At 38.0% G+C, this 18,835-nt stretch overlaps 1 protein-coding gene across 12 annotated transcripts in view; it reads right to left on the reverse strand.

Moving 5' to 3' along the window:
* ACACA (acetyl-CoA carboxylase alpha) overlaps nt 1–18,835 on the reverse strand; it is a 219,896-nt gene that overhangs the window by 99,387 nt on the left and 101,674 nt on the right. For 10 of the 12 annotated variants that reach the window (XM_081161538.1, XM_081161546.1, XM_081161544.1 and 7 more), the window contains 5 exons: nt 17,493–17,611; nt 6,813–6,836; nt 4,041–4,184; nt 3,157–3,253; nt 2,134–2,241 (listed from right to left, as the gene is read on the reverse strand). In XM_081161538.1, coding sequence (XP_081017664.1) covers nt 2,134–2,241; nt 3,157–3,253; nt 4,041–4,184; nt 6,813–6,836; nt 17,493–17,611 — 492 coding nt within the window. The remainder of the gene's footprint in view (nt 1–2,133; nt 2,242–3,156; nt 3,254–4,040; nt 4,185–6,812; nt 6,837–17,492; nt 17,612–18,835) is intronic. The other 2 variants (XM_081161543.1, XM_081161541.1) reach the window with 1 other exon arrangement.

Below are 18,835 nucleotides of genomic sequence, written 5' to 3' on the forward strand. Positions count from 1 at the left end.
TTTCACAAAATGGAAAATGTAGGTCCTAAACTGTTGTTTAGATTACAGACAGCACCTACCATCATATACAGTAGTCCTAGAACTCAACCTAACAAATCCTGACCCTTTCATTTCTTTTGAAACATGTCACCCCCTACTTTATGCAAAGGTAATTTTTAAAATATTCTCTTAGCAATTTTTAATAGACTTTTAAATTTAGTGATTATTCATATTTCCACTTGGCATAGGCAAAAGAGACCAGTAATTTCAAGACAGTCTCTTATATGAGTTTTGGGCCTTTGGATTTAAGCTTTCTTTTATCTTGCACTGCTCATTTATCTCAAAAGGCAGAGACAAAGCAATAGTTTAATGAGCTAAGTAAACAGCATGATCTTAAAGGGCCCTAACAAAGAGGGACTACACAGCAACAAGCAGAAAAGCAATCTCACCAGATGAATGACCTGGGAAAATACATGAGTAATACAATTGAAAAAATACATGGACTTTCACAACCTATATCCAGGCTTTAGTTTTATCACATTCCCTGCTGTAATTCTAACCAAGAGATATGTTCATAAGCCAATTCTTGGCTTTCATGAATTGGCATCCCCTTATAAATAAGCACCCATTTCTGCTATGGCATTTGCTTAGTAATAAAATGAATTAACAACATAAGCAAAATATAACTGGAAAAATAAATTTCCTAATAATAAATTCCTTGGTCAAATATAAATAAATTTTGGTTTAATCATATTTTAAAAATGATCTGTACTGGCATCATATTGTAAATAACCAAGTACTGATACTACAATAAGAAAAAGAGAGAGAAAGGAGGGAGGGAAAGAGGGAGGGAGGGAGGGAGGAAGGGAGGGAGGGAGGGAGGGAGGGAGGGAGGGGTTGGTGGTGGTTCTCAATCTCTCAGTATGCCAAGGAACAAAAGCATTTCTTCTGATACCACCAACAAAGAATTCCACCACAGCCAAGTCCTTCAAAGACAAGCATCAATAGCTATGCTATGTTCAGGCAAGGGAAGAAAATAACTTTAATAATGCCATGATTTAAAGTCAAAATTGTTATTGCTTTTAAAATTCCACAAGTGGCTGACAATAACAGCAGAGCAACAGGATTCTGATTACATTGTAATAATGCGGGTCTCACAGCAAGTCCACAGCTATTACCCAGCGATTAGGCGTCAGCACCTGGAGAAACTCCATTTACACTGACTGCTTCAATCTCCTCCACAAGTCATTTACAAATATATGATCCTAATTTCTATGAGAGAAAAAAAGACATGCTGGGACTAGAAGATTATATGGACAATTTGGATCAACCTATTTGATAGTTTAATGTGTGCTTTTAAAAAAGGCAACTTTTTCTAAACTGCTAGGAACATGATCATGAAGTTATCATTTCAACTTTTTTTTTAATTGCTTTCCCTTCTTTTTATTTTTACATTCTTTTCAAAACAAGGTGAAAATTCCAAATATTTCTGGATAGGCACAGTACCAGATGCAGTGAACAGCTTCTCTAGACTTGGAACGTTGGCACAGTCTACCCTTACCCTTCTGAACAGCCACAGGCAAAGATAATCAATTTCTCTGTGCCTCAGTTTACAAGTTCAGTAAAGGAAAAAGGTAATTTCTTATTGCCAATTAATGTTATAAATTTATGTCATGAAGATGAAGAAACTGCTTCTTTAAATCAACATGTGATGGCATATAGCACTAAGATCTGAGGGTAATAAAAAGCCTACAGTTGAGGTCAAAACAATCAAACAAGGGCACTTAGTGCCGCAAAATCTGGGAAGAAAATTTCAGATTATTTCAGCATGTGGAAGTAAACCACCAAAGGAAAATATTCAGTAGGTGACTGAAAGTTCAAGACTGGAGCTCTGAGAAAGATTTAGGACAACACTTCCCTTCCTTAAAACATTTCAAATATTTGAGGTCTATATTTCTTGACATGAAAAGATATTCATTATATTAAGTGACTATTAAGTCACTTTGGAATTTTACCCCTACAGGCAGAAGTATGTGAAGGACACAGCCATCATCAGTGATAGGCCTTACAAGTAGCGACTGATAAAAAGATGGGTATGATACCAAGCCAGCAGGAAAGGAGCAGTCACCAGTTTCCACCCAGATGAGGGCTTACGTTTTGCTGGGTAAACTCCCTGAACATCGCTGCCAGCCTGTCATCCTCAGTATCAGAGTCAGTCTTGATAGCCACATTCAGAATGTGAATGGGTTCGTCCCTGGGGACCTGTAACCCAAGAACACAAGACAAAGGAATTAGGAGGCTGGTGAATATAGAGGCACAGAAGACTTGGTAGAATACCTGAAAAAGAGATATGCCCAGAGGACATTCTGACTTGCCCACTAATATGAACAAGTAAATTGAAACCACTACCCAACACCCACAATGGAGAGTAAAGTAAAACATCCAATTTTTAAAAGATAAGGCAGCAAAGGTATTAGCTAGAGGTGGCCCCAAACCTTGACTTGACATGAACTTGAAGACCACTATGTCTCAACTTTTTCACCAATAAAACGGGAATGAAACCAATTGCCACATCTCTTTACAGAGGTGAAGAAAAATGAGTGAAAGAAGCCACCTGAACATATTCCCACATAATATATTTCCTAACAAATTATCACACAGTGGAAGCGTCAAACCATGAAAAAAACACCTGGTAGGGGAAAAAAATAACAATTTGTTTACTGAGAAAAGAAGGGATTTAATAAAAGGACAAAGTTTTAAACAAAATGTGTCTTTTCCCTGCTATCTAAAGTCTACCATTCCCTGAAGACTATAACAGCACCACTGCGCAAACACACAAACCATCACTAGGTACAAACTGAAGCAACCAAAGCTGAAGTCTTTGAAAAAACATTCAGAGACCCAGAGGCAGCTACAATGGATATAGCTGAGCCTATTCCACAGTAGCGATTCCAGGATTAATACTTTTTTTGTGTGGGTTTTTCTTTTTTAGGTTAGGATTTATATCCTACCAGTTTCCAAAAATACTTTGATGAGGCATATAAAATAAAATAAAATAAAGTAGGGTAAAAAGATGAATTCTTTCCTATAACATTCCAAAATCAGAAAGATAGTATGCACGCAGTACAAGTCGTGTATCTGAAGGAGCAAAGCAGTCTCCCAAACGGGACAGTATACCTTGTCTTCATCATATAGAGACGTGTGACCTGCCTCAGGGAATGTGGGGCTTTGGGGTGGGGAATCACAGAAGCAGCCCATCACTTCATCAAAGATCCTGAAAAATGCCAGAGAAAAACACCCATCATGAAATCCCAAGTGGCAGAAAATCCAAGTGGCAGAAAACGAACGCTGCCATTGCCAGCTCAGTCTAAAAGAATAATCCACCCTAGCCTGTGCTTCGTAGTTGACTGAATGGAATTGCCAGTGGCTAGAGATGATATGCAAAATTTCACCAAGTGGCAGAAATTAGGAGGATGGATTGTTTCAACTTTAATAAACCATATATATTTTTTCTTTCTAAAAAAGAGTGATCTAAAGCTTTTTTGTTTTGTCTTTTTCATATGTAAGATATGAGCACTGCTGTCATCATCAGTCTTAAAGTAACAGAAAGAGCCTGGGACTGGAGCAGTGACAGTCCAATGTAATTACCCCTCCCCCTAGGGTAATGCATCAGTATACATCAAGAGATAGATGCTGAATGCATTTAATCAAAAGATGTATCGTCTCTGGTGGGGCTCACTCTAGTGTTGTGTTTAATTTCTCCTGACATTTCACTCATCACAGAGCAGACAGCTTCTTCTGTTAGCTCCTCAGGAAAAGATGGTTTTTGTTTGTTTCTTTTTTTCTGACCAGGCTCATATAACAACCAGAGGCTTGTACAGTCTGAGTGAGAGGTAGAAATGGAAGGACATATACCTCTCTGAGGGCATATACAGCAAGGGCTATATCTCCTTAGCTGGCTCATGGCTCTTCTGGGGATCTTTATTCATTTGGCAGAAATCTGAGACCCCAAAACACAGATGCCTATCACTCCCCTTGTATAGGCACAGTTCCAGTCTTACCTGACAAAATCTTCAAAAGTCCGAAAAGAGACCATTCCGCCCATCCGCTGACATGGTGGAGTGAATGAGTTGTCCAGCAGCACATCGCTGACACTAGCTACATGAGTCATGCCATAGTGGTTGAGGTTGGAGGAGAAGGACATTCTAAACGGTAATTCAATCAAGTGAGTTAGACAAGGAGGGTAGGAGCAAGGACTGGGAGAGTAACAATAGGGAAAAGGAGCTAGGAGGAAACTGTGAAATAGGGTCAGGTTGCAGAGCAGATTTGGTTTTTACCCACTATGGATAAAGCTGTCTTGCTATATACCCATTAATCCTTTCATTTAATTCTACCCCAATCCCACTTATACACACATGCTATATTTTTACCACTCCAAAATTTTTCCAAATAAAAATCTAAGGACTATCAGGAATTTCATGGCAGTTTTAACACAATGACATCATGGTGTGTCTAATGAGTAAACAGCACATAAGGGTTAAAAACCATCCTGCATCTTCCCCTTCCCTAGCAAGCCAAGTGAGTTGTAACTAGGCAACACTTAAGGCATTTTTCTCTAGGAACAGTAATAGATTAAGTATTCACAGATAGATATATGCATGTACAACAACAACTCTAAGTCATTTGGAATGGTTTAGTCAATCATTATAAAAAACATTATTTACCATACAGAAACAAGTCACAGCCTATAAAAGGAACTTATGAGGTAGATACTTTTTTCTCTAATGGGCTGATAGAGATAGCAGTTATAAGGATTATAGCTCCTCCCTTTTTGAAAGAGAGACATTTTCAACCCTAAATTGCAAAATTTCCATTTTATAGTTAAACATTTCTATACCAAAAGCCCTTAAGAAATCCCAGCAGGATACGAAAGGGCAGAGCATGGGTCTCACAGTATGTGTAAGCATGACAAACAGGTGCTAAATGGAGATGCTCGAAGAGAACTGAACTGATTTGTTCAATCTAAAAACATAATGAAGCAGTATATTCCTTGATGCACCTCAGCAGTATGTTCTGATAAGTAATACTGTAAAGTGTTTCCAAATGCCCAGTCAATCAGGGCAGACTGTTAGGAAGGACCAAGCTGAAGGATGCCTCTAGGACTTGCCTGATGTGTTACCAGCACACTGATCGGAAGCAAGTTCAGAGTAAGGCAATGGCACCTGAACTTTGGGGAGCTGCTCCAAAATCTCCTTAAGTACACCACCTGCAGCGGTGCAGGGGGAAGAGAGCCAGCAATGCAGACTTCAGATCTGGATACATATTGTGTACTCTACTGCAAATTGTAATTATAAAAGGCAATGGAATTTTTTTATAGGATGGAAGTGCTGCTCACACAGACCAGAGAGACTGACACTCCAGATTTTTATTCTTTTGGCAAATCATGACTATGAAGAAGGCACTTCATCTTTTGACAGTACTAGGAAATAGAAAGGCAGAGTGGGAGAGGAAACCATTGATACCATGAATGAAACAAACAAATGAAACACACAGCAAGCAAGTCTTACACATGGTGCTCACTAGAAACTGGGATCAGAGTTGTATGAACTCCAAAATGCTATCATCCTCTTTTCTAGGATCACCAAATATATTTACTAAAGGAGCAAGTTTGTGAGGCATTATATCTTTTCTACCTGCCTGGTATTAGACAGGAAACATAAAAGGGTTCCAGATAGCACTTGAAGGGAATTCGCTCTATATAAGCTAACAGGCTGTGCTTGTGGCAAACATGGGGTTAAGTATATTTTCAGTCAACTGAACCCCATGGGAAATATCCACTATTCCGTTTCCCCCAGTACTATGTTCATGGGCCGGGACAACTAAAGGCAGGCAGGAATGAACCAAGCCAACTCTCCAAGGCTAGGCAAGAAGACCAAACAAAAGCACTGCCTTTCCTCTCCGCATCCAAATTGGACTCTAAAAGCTATAACGAGTTTTGATTACTTAATATTTAAAGGGAGAGGAACAAAATAAACATAAGACTATAAATATTTCAATGTATAATTGATCATGTACAAAGAGCTCGCCACCAACTTATTATTGCTTTAGCATTTTGTGGATTCAATTCCAATCAGAATTCCTTTCCTCTCAAACTTGCATTGTGTTGCCTTGCTTGGCTCAGAAGCAGGAGGGACTCAAAATACTAAAATATCACTTGTGTTACATTGGCCTAGAAAAACCTCTTCCCGGGGATATACACATCAAAACTTAAATATACTTTTCCAATGCGAACCTTATTATAGGTCTGAAATAGAACTTGACTTTCATAACACTTCAGAAAAAAAAGCTAACAAACTGATAAAACATGAGATCAGCTATTTCTGCATTTGCATCCCTCTAAAAGGAGAAGCAAATAAGAGAAACTCAAAACTGAAAAAAATTAGGAACAATTTACCAGGATAGGAGTAACCTTAAGGGGTTCTCCTCTGAAAGCCCAAAACTAGACACATAACTTAGCAAAAAAAAAAAAAAATGTTTACAGCAAAGCTGAACATCAGGTAGACAACTCCCCTATCATATACAGCTAGACAGGAGCTTTTCCATACTGAAGCTTTTCAAATATTGCTTTTTGAACAGCTGAAGAAAAGCTGAAGACATGTTTTCCAAGTAGAAAGAATAACTTAGCACATCCAAAGGGGAGCTCAGGACTGACTCCCTGGCAGAAGATAACGTATTAGCTTGTCCAGTATAGTGCTATTTTCCCCATATTTCACTATTCTAAGTTACAAAAAAAGGTGCTTTTAATTGTAAATAAAAAACTAAACATACGGTACCTGTTTAGCGTGGGGATGTTCCCTCTGTAATTAAACAACCACAGTTAGTTACTTATAGGTTAGTAAAAGCCATAATAAAAGAATTGACAGAGCAGATACAGACCAGTCGTGAGGAGCTCCAATTTGGCAGCTCTGGCATTCAGCAGACATAATTAAGTGCTCATTACCCTTCAACCTCCAGGGTGCCTCCAATGAGGCATGCCTCCTGACCTACCTCACCACAGCAGCCGTTGATGGAAAGGGTCGAAATATATTTACCATGGATTTTTTTAATAGCTCTATTACAAAAAATAATGCAGAGTAGGGATAAAACACAGGCTCATAAAAATTAAGTTATATGATATGGTATATTGAGCTTCAACATGAAATATAATTCTTGACAAGATTCTTAAAGAATTTTCTTTCTTGTTCCTATTTTACTAATATGTGATGAACCTACAAACTCTCCTCCAAAGAAAAGTCAGTGGGTTCCCAAGCTGCCTTTCTCTCTTCTACCATGCTCCTCTTCCCATAGACCTGGATGGGATAGTGGTAGTGGTGGTGGGGGTGGGGGGTGGGGGGTGGGGGTGGGGGGGGTGGGTGGTGGGTGGTGGGTGGTGATGATGGTGACGATGGTGATGGTGGTGATGGTGGTGGCGGCACTGATGTTAGAAAGGAGGGTTACTTTGTAGTACAGGAGCTTAAAGGAACTGAAAATCAAGCAGGAATGTAATTATAAATGATTCTATGGCTAGAGTGGCATAATATGCAAAAATTAACTTTTTAAATTAAATGAGTTTAGAGTAATAATGACTTTTTAAAACTGCTATAAGCTTAAAACTGAAGGCCTTTTATGAATAAAGCCTTACCTAAATTCAGCTAGCCCTCGAATTTCTTGATAAAGAATGTGCCAAAATCATGACAGACAGACTAGGGTAATTATGGAAACTGCAAAGCAAGTCTCCTACATTCTCTTTGGTCTTTGCCACTAACTCTTTGTGTTTCTTAATATGTCAGTCATTTCTTCAACTGAAAAAAACACACAAATTAAAAACCCTTATTTCCAATGTTAAAAGGGCAAAGTTATACTTACCGCCCACAATTTAGGAGGACTGTAAAGGGGTTGATTGGTTGATATCTTAACCTTCTAACATTCTTTTATCAGTGTTTAATCATTGTTGGGGTTTTCTGGCACACAGAGGACTTAATGGGCAGAACATAGTGGGTGGTGCTGATGATATGTGGGAAGGAGGAGAGAGGGAGGAAAATGATGCACTTTCCATGGCAGTGAAAGGAACAGAATAGACTGAGCTGGCCATATAAATAAAAAGCTGTGACATATCACTGCACACAAACTGTATACCTTGTGTGATTTGTGAGTAGCAATGCTCTCTGCATCAAACCTGTATCACAGAGTGAATTCCTAAGGCAGCAAGAGCAAAAACCTGCACCTCTGCTCTGTGGATTCTTTGAGCCTCTCACTCAGGGGAACGGGTTTCCTTTTACAAAAGAGTCTTAGTTGTAATGCATTGGGCCCTTATCAACAAACATGATGTATGCATAGGTTCAGGAGCAGAGGGAAGTGAAACTAAGAGAACCAAATGTAGATGCTAATGAGAAATATAGGAAAGTTTTCCATTTAAGATATAAAGGATTCTAAAGAAAGGAGTCACCTGTACAGTCCCTTCCCATGAACCTTACTCAGTTCAGAGAGAAGAACCCTACAACCAAAGCAATCTCAGGCTCCATCTATCCAGGTTTCTGGAATTCAGAAACAAGTATAATCTCTCTCAACTGTTAACCAATTTCTTACAGTAATAAAATGGTCTCGCTGCTTCTGCAGCTACACTCTAATCCCTTAGGGAGTCTTCACAGGATGAGGGCCAAGTTTTCAGCAGAAAAGGGCCTGAATTGAAAAAAAGCCACCAACAAAAAGCCAGCCCTTCTCCATCAGCAATTCTCAAGCTCTCATAGGGAGCCCCCTGCTGCTTTGTCACAGAAATTGTGTACCATCTACACAGTATGGGGTATGAACAAAAACTTCCAACATCTCCAGTTTTTAAAGAAATGGCACCAAATCAATCATGTAAGAGGTAAGTTTAGAGGCAGCTTTTCCCTTTTGGTACAATAAGAATCTGTGGGGCTAAAGGGAAGAAAGGATAAATTCTCTATTGCCAGGTAAATACTTAGCCATGTCCATAATGATTTTGTTACCCTATCAGGGGCTATCTGATCAATTTAAGAATATGACCAGCATGGCATACTGTACACTATTGTGATACACTAGAAAGCTAGATGCATGGTCTGCACAAAAATAAACAATCAAGGAAGAGATTGTATATGAGTCAAATATTCCATTTATATAGCTAAAAATAAAAATAAAATAAAATAAAATAAAATAAAATAAAATAAAATAAAATCTACCACATTCCACTGCATACCCATCAAGCAAAAATAGTTCAATTGCTCAATATCTGATAAGGCAATCAACTGCGTTTTCAAATACATGGGATATAAATTCACTTCTCATAAGACATTTGCTGTTTAGGCTATTCAAAGCACTTATGATGAATCTTCATTCACAATGTTTTAATAAATATTGGAATCATTTTCCTTCCAATAGAACAGCTCCATTTTACAGGTGTGATAACTGAGAAACCAAAGGGGACGCTTTCCAAGGATACTGTTCAATAGGCTGTCATAAACCAGAATCTAAACCGGGCAATTTCTCATCTCAGTTTCCGAGGCTAGCATTCCACATCAATATAGAATAAATTTAAAGAAGGACAAGAGAAATCCTTTGAATTCTGAAGTTCTTGGCATTAAGTCACCTCTGATTTTATTGATCTGTCTGCCTGGAATGGCTGGAGAGCCTGCTTCAATATGAATGCAAAGTCAGAGTTGCTGCCTGCTAGCTGAACCCTCTTTATTTAAGGAACACTGACTTCTCTGGCAGTTACAAGTTCTCTGAGCCGTCTGCCATCCCTTCCAGCTGAATTTCATTTTGTTTGATTTTAGCTGGTCCTACATAAATATTTTATCATATAAAAATGCTCCTGATTCTTTCGCCTTCTAACTTGAAGGGGGGGGAGACCCTATATGAAAATGATGGGGATGCATGCAAACAAGCAGTGGTTACATCAAGCTGTGACTGAGAGCCATATAGGGCAAATCTTTTGAAATCAAGCAGCAAAGCAGAATCAGAAGAGGTCGGCTGAATAACCTACTAGCAGTTGCTAACAGCAGTATCATAGGAGATAGAGAAATCTGACTGGCTGTGACCAGTGGTGGTCTCCTTGTGTGACTATATTTCTGCAGGAGAATCCAAATCAAGAGTTTTAAAACACATCTGAATCATGCATTTCTATGGGCATCTCCCCCACCACCTCCTTGCAGTTCAGATGCCCTGATTCCAATGTAGAGCTTTAGTTTATAATAAAATGATCACGGATTCATTCATTTGCAGCCCCTTCAAAGCCCTTCTTGGCTCTGCTGGAAGATTTTGCTTTCTGAAACAAGTATTCCAACAGAGTTCCAGCATATTACTGCTGCCTGCTGTATAATTAGCTACAAACCCACAGCACAAAACTACAGGGATTTACAGGTGCCCTGGATTCTGCTTTTCCTTCCCCCTGGAATCAGCTAGTCTTCTCTGACAAGAAGGGACCTTGGGCTACTCTAATGATATATTGAGAGTTTTAAACTCGACTCTCCAATCTTACAAGTCTAGAGTGCCAAAATAACACAGCAGAGACTAGCAGCTGAGCCATGGATACAGGAAAGCACTTTGGTAAGCACTTAAACCTGCTGAGAATCTTCTCTTCTCCCAGATGCTTGCATCTTATCAGCACACTACCCTGAATGAAGGAAGCAAGCACTGTAGGATTTTATTTATTTATAGCTCTTTCTGGCCTGCTAACTACAACCTAGTGCTCCTGCTGCTAAAAAATGCTACAAGTTGGGTGACTTTTGAGTGTCTCGGTATGATCCAAAGAAGAGTCTAATCTCTGGGTGTCAAAGATTATCAGAATTCTCAAAAATGGCAGCAGCTGCTGATTAGTCACATGGAAGGCTTCTGATTCCTGAACTTCCTCACAACCTTCTTCATAAAAAGAAGGTCCAGAGGTCATCCACTGACAGCTAAACATCGAAGGTGCCAAGCAGCCTAAACTCAGTCATGACTAAAACATGTGCTATCAGGGGAGAACACAGCCGACCTCTTCTGGATGTGAGACATAAAAAAAAAGTACTTGAATTAAAACATTATAACAAAGAAGGCCAAGTTCACAAGGAGCAAATAGCAGAGAAGGTACAATACAACTCAACTAAAGCATGGATTTCCATCTAAGAAATAGGTGGAAATAAACACCAATAGGTCCTCACCCATTACATATGTATAGAAACATACAAAATATACTTCCATCTCTTGCATCAATTTGATGCTTATTTGAATCACAGATAAAGTTTTTAAAAAATAAACTATGTTTGTTAATGTGTATTTCTCCTGAAAATCATTTGAAGTTAAAATTTTAAACTCCACAACTGTCATAATATGTACAGCCATATGCACAGCCAGAGTTTATGGGAAAATGTACTTTATATATGTTTGTATAAATATAGCTATATTTTAGAATATCAAATATATAGGCTGACTAAACAACTTATCAGTTTCCAGATTATTCTCAGTAATTTAATATGCCCAAAGCTAAGTGAAATCTTGAATGTCCAATGATTCGATGACTTGTCCAAAATAAAGACATTCAGGATGATGTTTTAGTGTAACGAGCGTTTCCATTACTAGTGCAGTGAGTGATAAACTAGGGTTTCAGAATGGGAAAAAAGACAGGCACACACACCTCAGGCTCTAAGCCCTGAGCCTAACTGGAGAAGAAAAAGGAATACTTAACAATATAGTCTGAGCTCCGGGATCAATCCACGTAAAATACTGGTGGAACTCACTAAAGAGCTGGGCTGATGGAATCTTAGACAACAGAATCAGTCCTGAAAATCTGGGTAATAATAAAATGTTCTCTTTGTACAGACCAGCCGTCCAGACTACTCCTGCAACAAGAAAATGACTGAAGAAACTCATTCACTTTTCCTTTAAAAACCATTTGCTAACTGGTTACAAGCCACTTTTTAAAAAAAATGTTCCCTCCCCTCAAAAAAAATTCACATACAGTAGGACATAGCCTTTAAATGCTAAGAAGATAAAGAAAAACACACATGTCACATATATATAGGTTTCCTATTATGCTTAAGTCAGGAAAATCTCTACTTCTACTAATATTCAAGTGAAGGTAGTTTAAGAAGAAAAGGGTATATTTACACCAGGAACTTCCGAGTGAAGCTCTAATAACTGGAACCTCTGGTAAGCAAGACCTAGGAATGCCAAATAAATTGCAACTACATTTCCCAGAAAAAAACTTGGAAGTCTTGAAAAGATCAAGAAGAAGATAACATACCTTGACTGAAGCCTACCTAGCAAGAAGGATGCAGAAAGTCATTGAAATTAGAAATAGTTTTCAATTAGCAATCATCGCGCCTCGGATACACCTCATTGGCTACGATACTTCCACTACGCAAAGCTTGAGATTAGAAATAAACTGTTTAGTCATCTGCTTCTTTTTCTGAAATATTGAGAGCAGTATTAGGAAAAAACACAGTCAAATTATACTGAAACACAGAGTAACTAAATGTCAAGTATATGTTTCAGTTAAGCAAAAGGAGTAAGTGCTAGAGATCTGTTGTACAACATTATACCTAGAGTCAATATTGTACACTTAAAATTTTGTTAAGAGGGTAGATAGATTTCATGTTAAGTGTTCTTTCCACAGTAAAATTAAAAAACTTTAAGGTATTAAAAAATCTCAAGCAATACAAAGTCCTATAATTAATTTAAACAAAAGTAAAAAGTTAGCAAATATGTTAGCTACCCACTAACTGCCCAAGTGTGCTAAAAAAAAGGGGGTCCCTTCGCCCTTCCTAGAGGCTGCTCCAGTTATTTTGCAATGGAAATCGCTTGAGTTTTGCCTACATCCCCCAAAATAAAAATATGTCCTAATGGGACATGGGTCTTCAACCCAAACAGTATCAAAGATATTTTCCTGAAAAAATACTCTGCTGTTGTCAGTTTGCAGGCAGAAAGCCATGTTTCACCCTAACCCGTGAGGTCTAAACCACTAGTCAAAAACAAACTGCAGGAATGGAATTCTACCAGGCGACCCCATACACAACAGGAGACTGCAGTCTTGCTTTGATAACATACCTTAGAAAGATATTCACTTCTAAGGACTTGCTGGACATATTTAGTTTTCTTCAAATGAATGCCTGGCTAAGAATGCGAAGACCAATTGCCAGGGAAGGAAACGCAAAACTTGGTTAAAGAATATGTCTATTTTCTTTCCCAAGAATTTTTGTTTGTCAATCCCAACTGGGAAAAATATCATAAAATTCTGTTTTGTATTGATAAGTAAAATATGTATGTTCATGTGCCTATTCTCTGTTCTCATTGAATATTTTTTAAAACATGCATTAAATGTCACAGCAGAATATCTATAATATCAGGTGTGGATAATTCCTGTAACTACTAAGAACAAGCAACATAAAAATAAGAGGTTTTTGGTTTTTTAATTCCTCCAAGGGGTACTACTTTATGAACATAAAACGAAGAGGACTTAGTATGATAGTCCTAATTAAATTTTGGTCTAGTATTGAGCCATCCATGTGGCTAGGAAGATTTGAAATATGGCTACCTGTATCCAGACATGCTTTAAGCATAAAATATACATAAATTTCAAAGACTTAGTATGAAGAAAGATATCTCATTAATAATTTTTTATTACATATTGAAATAGTGTCTTGAATATAACAGGTTAAATAAAATGTTATTAAAAGTAATTTTATCTTTTACTACACTTTTAAATGTGGCCAATAGAAAATTAAAAATTACATATGTGGCTTGTATTATACAGTAATCCCCCTTATCTGCAGTTTCCCTTTCTGTGGTTTCAGGTGCCTGTGGTCAACCAAGTTCTGAAAATATTAAATGAAAAATTCCAGAAATGAACAATTCATAAGTTTTAAATTGTGCGCCATTCTGAGTACCTCACGTTACCTCATCACAGTCATTGTCTCATCATCACAAGAAGGGTGAGTACAGCACCCTTCTAGTAAGATATTTTGAGAGAAAGACTACATTCACATAACTTTTATTACAGTATGTTGCTATAATTGTTCTATTTTATTATTAGCTATTGCTGTTAACCTCTTATTGTGCCTAGTTGATAAATTAAACTTTATCATAGATATGTCTGTATAGGAAAAAGCAGTACACACACACACACACACACACACACACACATATGATTGTATGTGTGTATATAATGTATATAATATATGGTTTGGTACTACCCATGGCTTCAGGCATCCATGGGGGTCCTGGAATATATCCTCCATGGATAAGGGGGATTACTGTGTTTCTGTTGGACAGTGCTGGTCTAGCAGTAGTGATTCTCAATTGTAGTTTTTCATCAGAATTATCAAAGCTTTTTCAAAAAGTGGTCCTCTGGACTCCGGTTCAAAGTAAATTAGAATCTTGGGAGTCAGGGCCCCAATATGTGCATTTTTATGACATTTCCTAGATAATTCTGATAATTATTAACTTAGAGGTTAGTGGACATAATCGTGTCTTTGGCGCCTTAAAGGACTGGGAGTGGAATGGACACTGGCAGATAGTCTCCTGTAACTTATTTCTGTAGAATAAGAAACAATGTGCTTACTAATTAACTGCTTGTTCAAAATAGTAAGAATAGAAAATAATAATAGTACTGGAGTTAGAAAAAAAGTTGAAACTTGGCTCAAAAGTAGCTAAAACTAAGAGACTCTAGAGTTCTTTTGTAAGGTAAGCAGGCCTACTATATAATAAAGAATTTGGCCTTTGTCCCTGGTTCCTGAGAGAGAGGTTAAATCCTTGGAATTTCTCAAGTAACAGAAGTGTCTTCATTATTCATGGGCACCTTGGATCACACCTGAATTTATGCTGAGAGATGAAATAACTCAGGACAGCGGTTGCTCACTAGGAAGAACCAACCATGTGATTAGAGGGTTGGGGGCTTTGAGCCCGCTGGACCTCTGCGGAGGGGAAAGGGGCTGGAGATTGAGTGTAATCATGTGGCCTATGATTTAATCAATCATGCTGTTGTAATGAAACCCTGATAAAAATTCTGGACACTGAAGCTCAATGGAACTTCTTGGTTGGTGAACACATTGATATGATGGGAGGATGACATATCCTGAGATTCCACAGAGGAAGAACAGAAGCTCTGTGTTCAGGACCCACCCAGACCTTACTCAATGTGTCTCTTCATTTGGCTGGTCCCAATCTATATCCTTTCTGATAAAATTGTGATTATAAATATAGTGCATTCCTGAGTTCTATCAAGTAAGTTGTTCTAATGAGTTGCTGAACCTGAGGGTCAGAGGAGCCCCCAAATTTGTAGCCAGTTGGTAAAAAATGTGGTGGCCTGGGAACCCCCCGTGGCCCCATGTGATGTAGGAGTAGTTTTGTGGAGAACTGAGTCCTGAACTTGTGTCATCTGCTCTAATGTGAGGTGGGCAGCGTCCCAACTGAACTGCAGCACACCAGCTGGTGTCAGAATAAGGTCACAAATCCAAATCGTAACAAAGACATTTGTAAGAGAAATCAAAACCTTCTAAAGTTCAAGGTGTGATAACTAAATAAATTAGACGCTAAACTGAATATATCATTCTGTGATTTAATCAGGTAACGCACTTTATGTTCCTAAACTAACAAGGACTTTAGATCTAAAAAAAGCATTAAAGTAATTTTTACATTTTTTCTGGTTGTCATAAGATTATTTTATCTTTCCTCCTTTATTTGCCCTTATCTTTACCTTCAACTCTATACCAACAATGATGATAATAATCCAGCGGTGTATAATTTTACATTCGCACACCCAAGGAAGACTTTCGAGAGTCCACAGAATTACAGTCTGTCCAAGTCTGGTCTTTATCCATGGAGGTGCATATACCTCAGATGTTGGGAGGGACAAGTACACAAGTTTTGAAACCATATCAGAAATAATCAAGATTCACACCCTTGAGATAGAAAAGCAAATAAGATTTCTTAACAGTTAAGAAGCATTTCTCTCATTTTCCAGTCAACTATCCCTCACCAAACTGGACACAGATCCACAAATAAAAAAGTAGGGCAGGGAGAGCAATTCAGAAAGACAAGGGGAGCGATGAGGAGAGAAGGAAATCACAAGCAGCTCTGCGGCCTGACTACAAATCACTGCCCAAAGGGAAGAGATGTGGAAAGCAGGAAGGAAGGAGAATGTCCTGAGAATTACAAAGAGCATTAAGTGTAGCTTGTAGTTCTCTACAATTATTCAAGGAATGCAGGAAAAGAAAGACGACTGAGGGCTGAGCCCATGTGTGCCATGAGTACTTCGCTGCTCGCTGAAGGACAACCATTCGTTTCCAGAAAATGAGATTCTGAAACCCATGGAGGCAAAAATGTACTGAGAGGTGCTTGCGAAATCAAGGACATATGCTTTTCTCTGCCAGCCATAAGGTATTTTTGAGGTAGAGAAGTGAAAGGATCTTCTGAGACAAAGGAGAGAAGTACTTTTTCTGAAGATGCCTCTCTCTGTTCATCTGCTGACCTCTGCTGGATCAACAGTGGCATCCAGTGGCCAAAAGTCTCAGCACAGACTCCTTTGTCTCTAGGAAGGGTTTCTACTGCTTTGGGTGAAGCAGCAATTCAGAACAAAGCTATTTCTGGTGTCTGTAACGAAGGGCCCCCAAAGACACAGTACTTTGTAATATAAAGTGAAGAACCAAAGGCTATAAAGAAGAAATGAGGGGGGCAGCTTAAGATTGGCTGTGGTGTTTATATTTCCTGTGGTATTACTAAAAAGAATAAAAATACAAAAGGGGATGAACATATGTGTGGGTGGAATTCCTAGGTTTTCACTGCCTCAGAAGAGTTTAAAAATAAATGAGTATACTACAAGATAAAGTGTTTTCATTTTAAAACCAAAGCAATACTGAATTAAATTTCCATATATACATTTAATTTTTTTAAGGACTTAGGAAGGGGAAAATAGTGGAATTAGCATGGCTTAATTATGTAATTTACTTGAATTTAAGTTTGCTTCTGGAGTGTGATTTTTAAAAACTGACTGCATGTCAACTGCTAAATTCAGGTCTCTGTTTTTAGGAAGATAATGAAATAGGATTAGGTATAACCTTAACCCATAACAAACATATTGAAAAGAAAAGCATTCCACCCAAGATATTTTTATGTTCCACCTGCTAAAAAAAAAAAAAAAAAAAAAGTGATTTTCTGGCAAAGTTCCAGCAAGTAAAATGCTAGTAAATTCTTGCTAACTTTTTAAAAAAAGAAAGAACTATGTTTCCTCAGTGACATAATATAAGCAAAAATTAATGAAGTAATCCTAAATTTTTATCTTAATTAGACCATACTTTATCTCTTCAGGTCAAAGGTAAAAAAAAAAAAAAGTGGGCAGAAGAGGCTCTCATGGTTTAAATTCGTTCATTTTCTGCTGTACATTTCTAGCTTTAAAAAACATGGGGTTGTCATCCACATTAATCCCCTTAACTGTCCTGATGGAGTGCTGGCTGGCTCAGGTGCACACACCAGCTCAGACTCACCTGTTTGGATGAGATGTGGGCAGCATGAACTGGAATTCCACCACACAGGTGTTGTCCTTAAGCTGGCGGTGTTGTACGCTGTTAAGTTCATAGGCAATATAAGCCCTTCGAACATACACCTGGTTAAAAAGTAATCCTCAGTAAATACACTTTAAAAACAGAAGCTAAGAGATGGTTAGCCCAGAAAAGAGACAGTCTTGAAAAGAGGTATCTATCTGAGGCAGAAGGTGGTGACAGAAGTCTCAAGGCTCTGTATAAAAATACCCTGTTTTCACTAATAAAGTTGGAATCTTAAAACTATACCCATGGCTATAAATGGAAACAAAACTAGGCTGACTCTGCTGGATACCTCTAGGTGTGCCATAAACCTTTCACATTAAACTAAACTCAGGAGGTTTGCTTTTTAGTAAAAGAGAGCACATAGAACCATGACTAATAACTCATTACATGTGATCATTTCAACAGGAGATAAAAGCAAGCATGAGAAAATGAAAGGGACTGACTCTGGACCACTTGAGGAGTGAAGATAGAAGACTGAAAGAACTGCAGTACTGTCCAACCTTTTTACTATCTTGTACCTTTATTTTGTTGTTTAGCTTTCCCATTGCCTGAAATCAATTTTAGGCAAAAGCAGTAAGGCATAATTTGATATATAATATCTCAAACACACTACTTGACTCAATAGTTAAGAGAAACAGCAACAGGCTACATCTCAGCAAAAAACAGCAGTCCAACCTTGCACACTTCATACAATTTACCATGCACATAAAATGCTACATGGAATTCTAACGGCATGTGAGGTACATAAGGAGACTTCTCATTAAATGGTGTGAAAGTACTGTTAAACACTTAGAAATTTTTAAAATTTGGTATCTACTGAGTGGGATACATTATATTCTACCTACAGAATACACACAGGGTAACTCAAAAGAGCTTGCAACAGATTGTAGGGATGTCATATTACATAAGATCATCTAAAATGCCCCTTTTCCTCATCTTCAAAAAACATCCACTTGGCAGTTTTACAGCAGTATTCAGGACCTGCAGTTTTGTGCTTAATGAGGTAGTGAGCTGAAGTGGAAACAGAAAAGTCTGTGAACCAGATTCAAACGCAAACTCTTCCACTTATTGTCTGTGTGAATTTAGACAAGTCACTTAACATCTCAGAGTCTCACTTTCTTCTTACTTCATGAAACAATTGTAGGATTAAATGAGAAAAATAAAGCACCTAAAACATAATTCATTAATGTTATTACTTTTTTTCCTCATGATGAAATATCTCACAAGAGCTGCTTGACAATTCAGAATATAATTAAAATCCATTTTATTTGGCCCAAATCACA

This window comes from Miniopterus schreibersii (assembly GCF_964146895.1).
Source record: "Miniopterus schreibersii genome assembly, chromosome: 16".
NCBI lineage: Eukaryota > Metazoa > Chordata > Mammalia > Chiroptera > Miniopteridae > Miniopterus > Miniopterus schreibersii.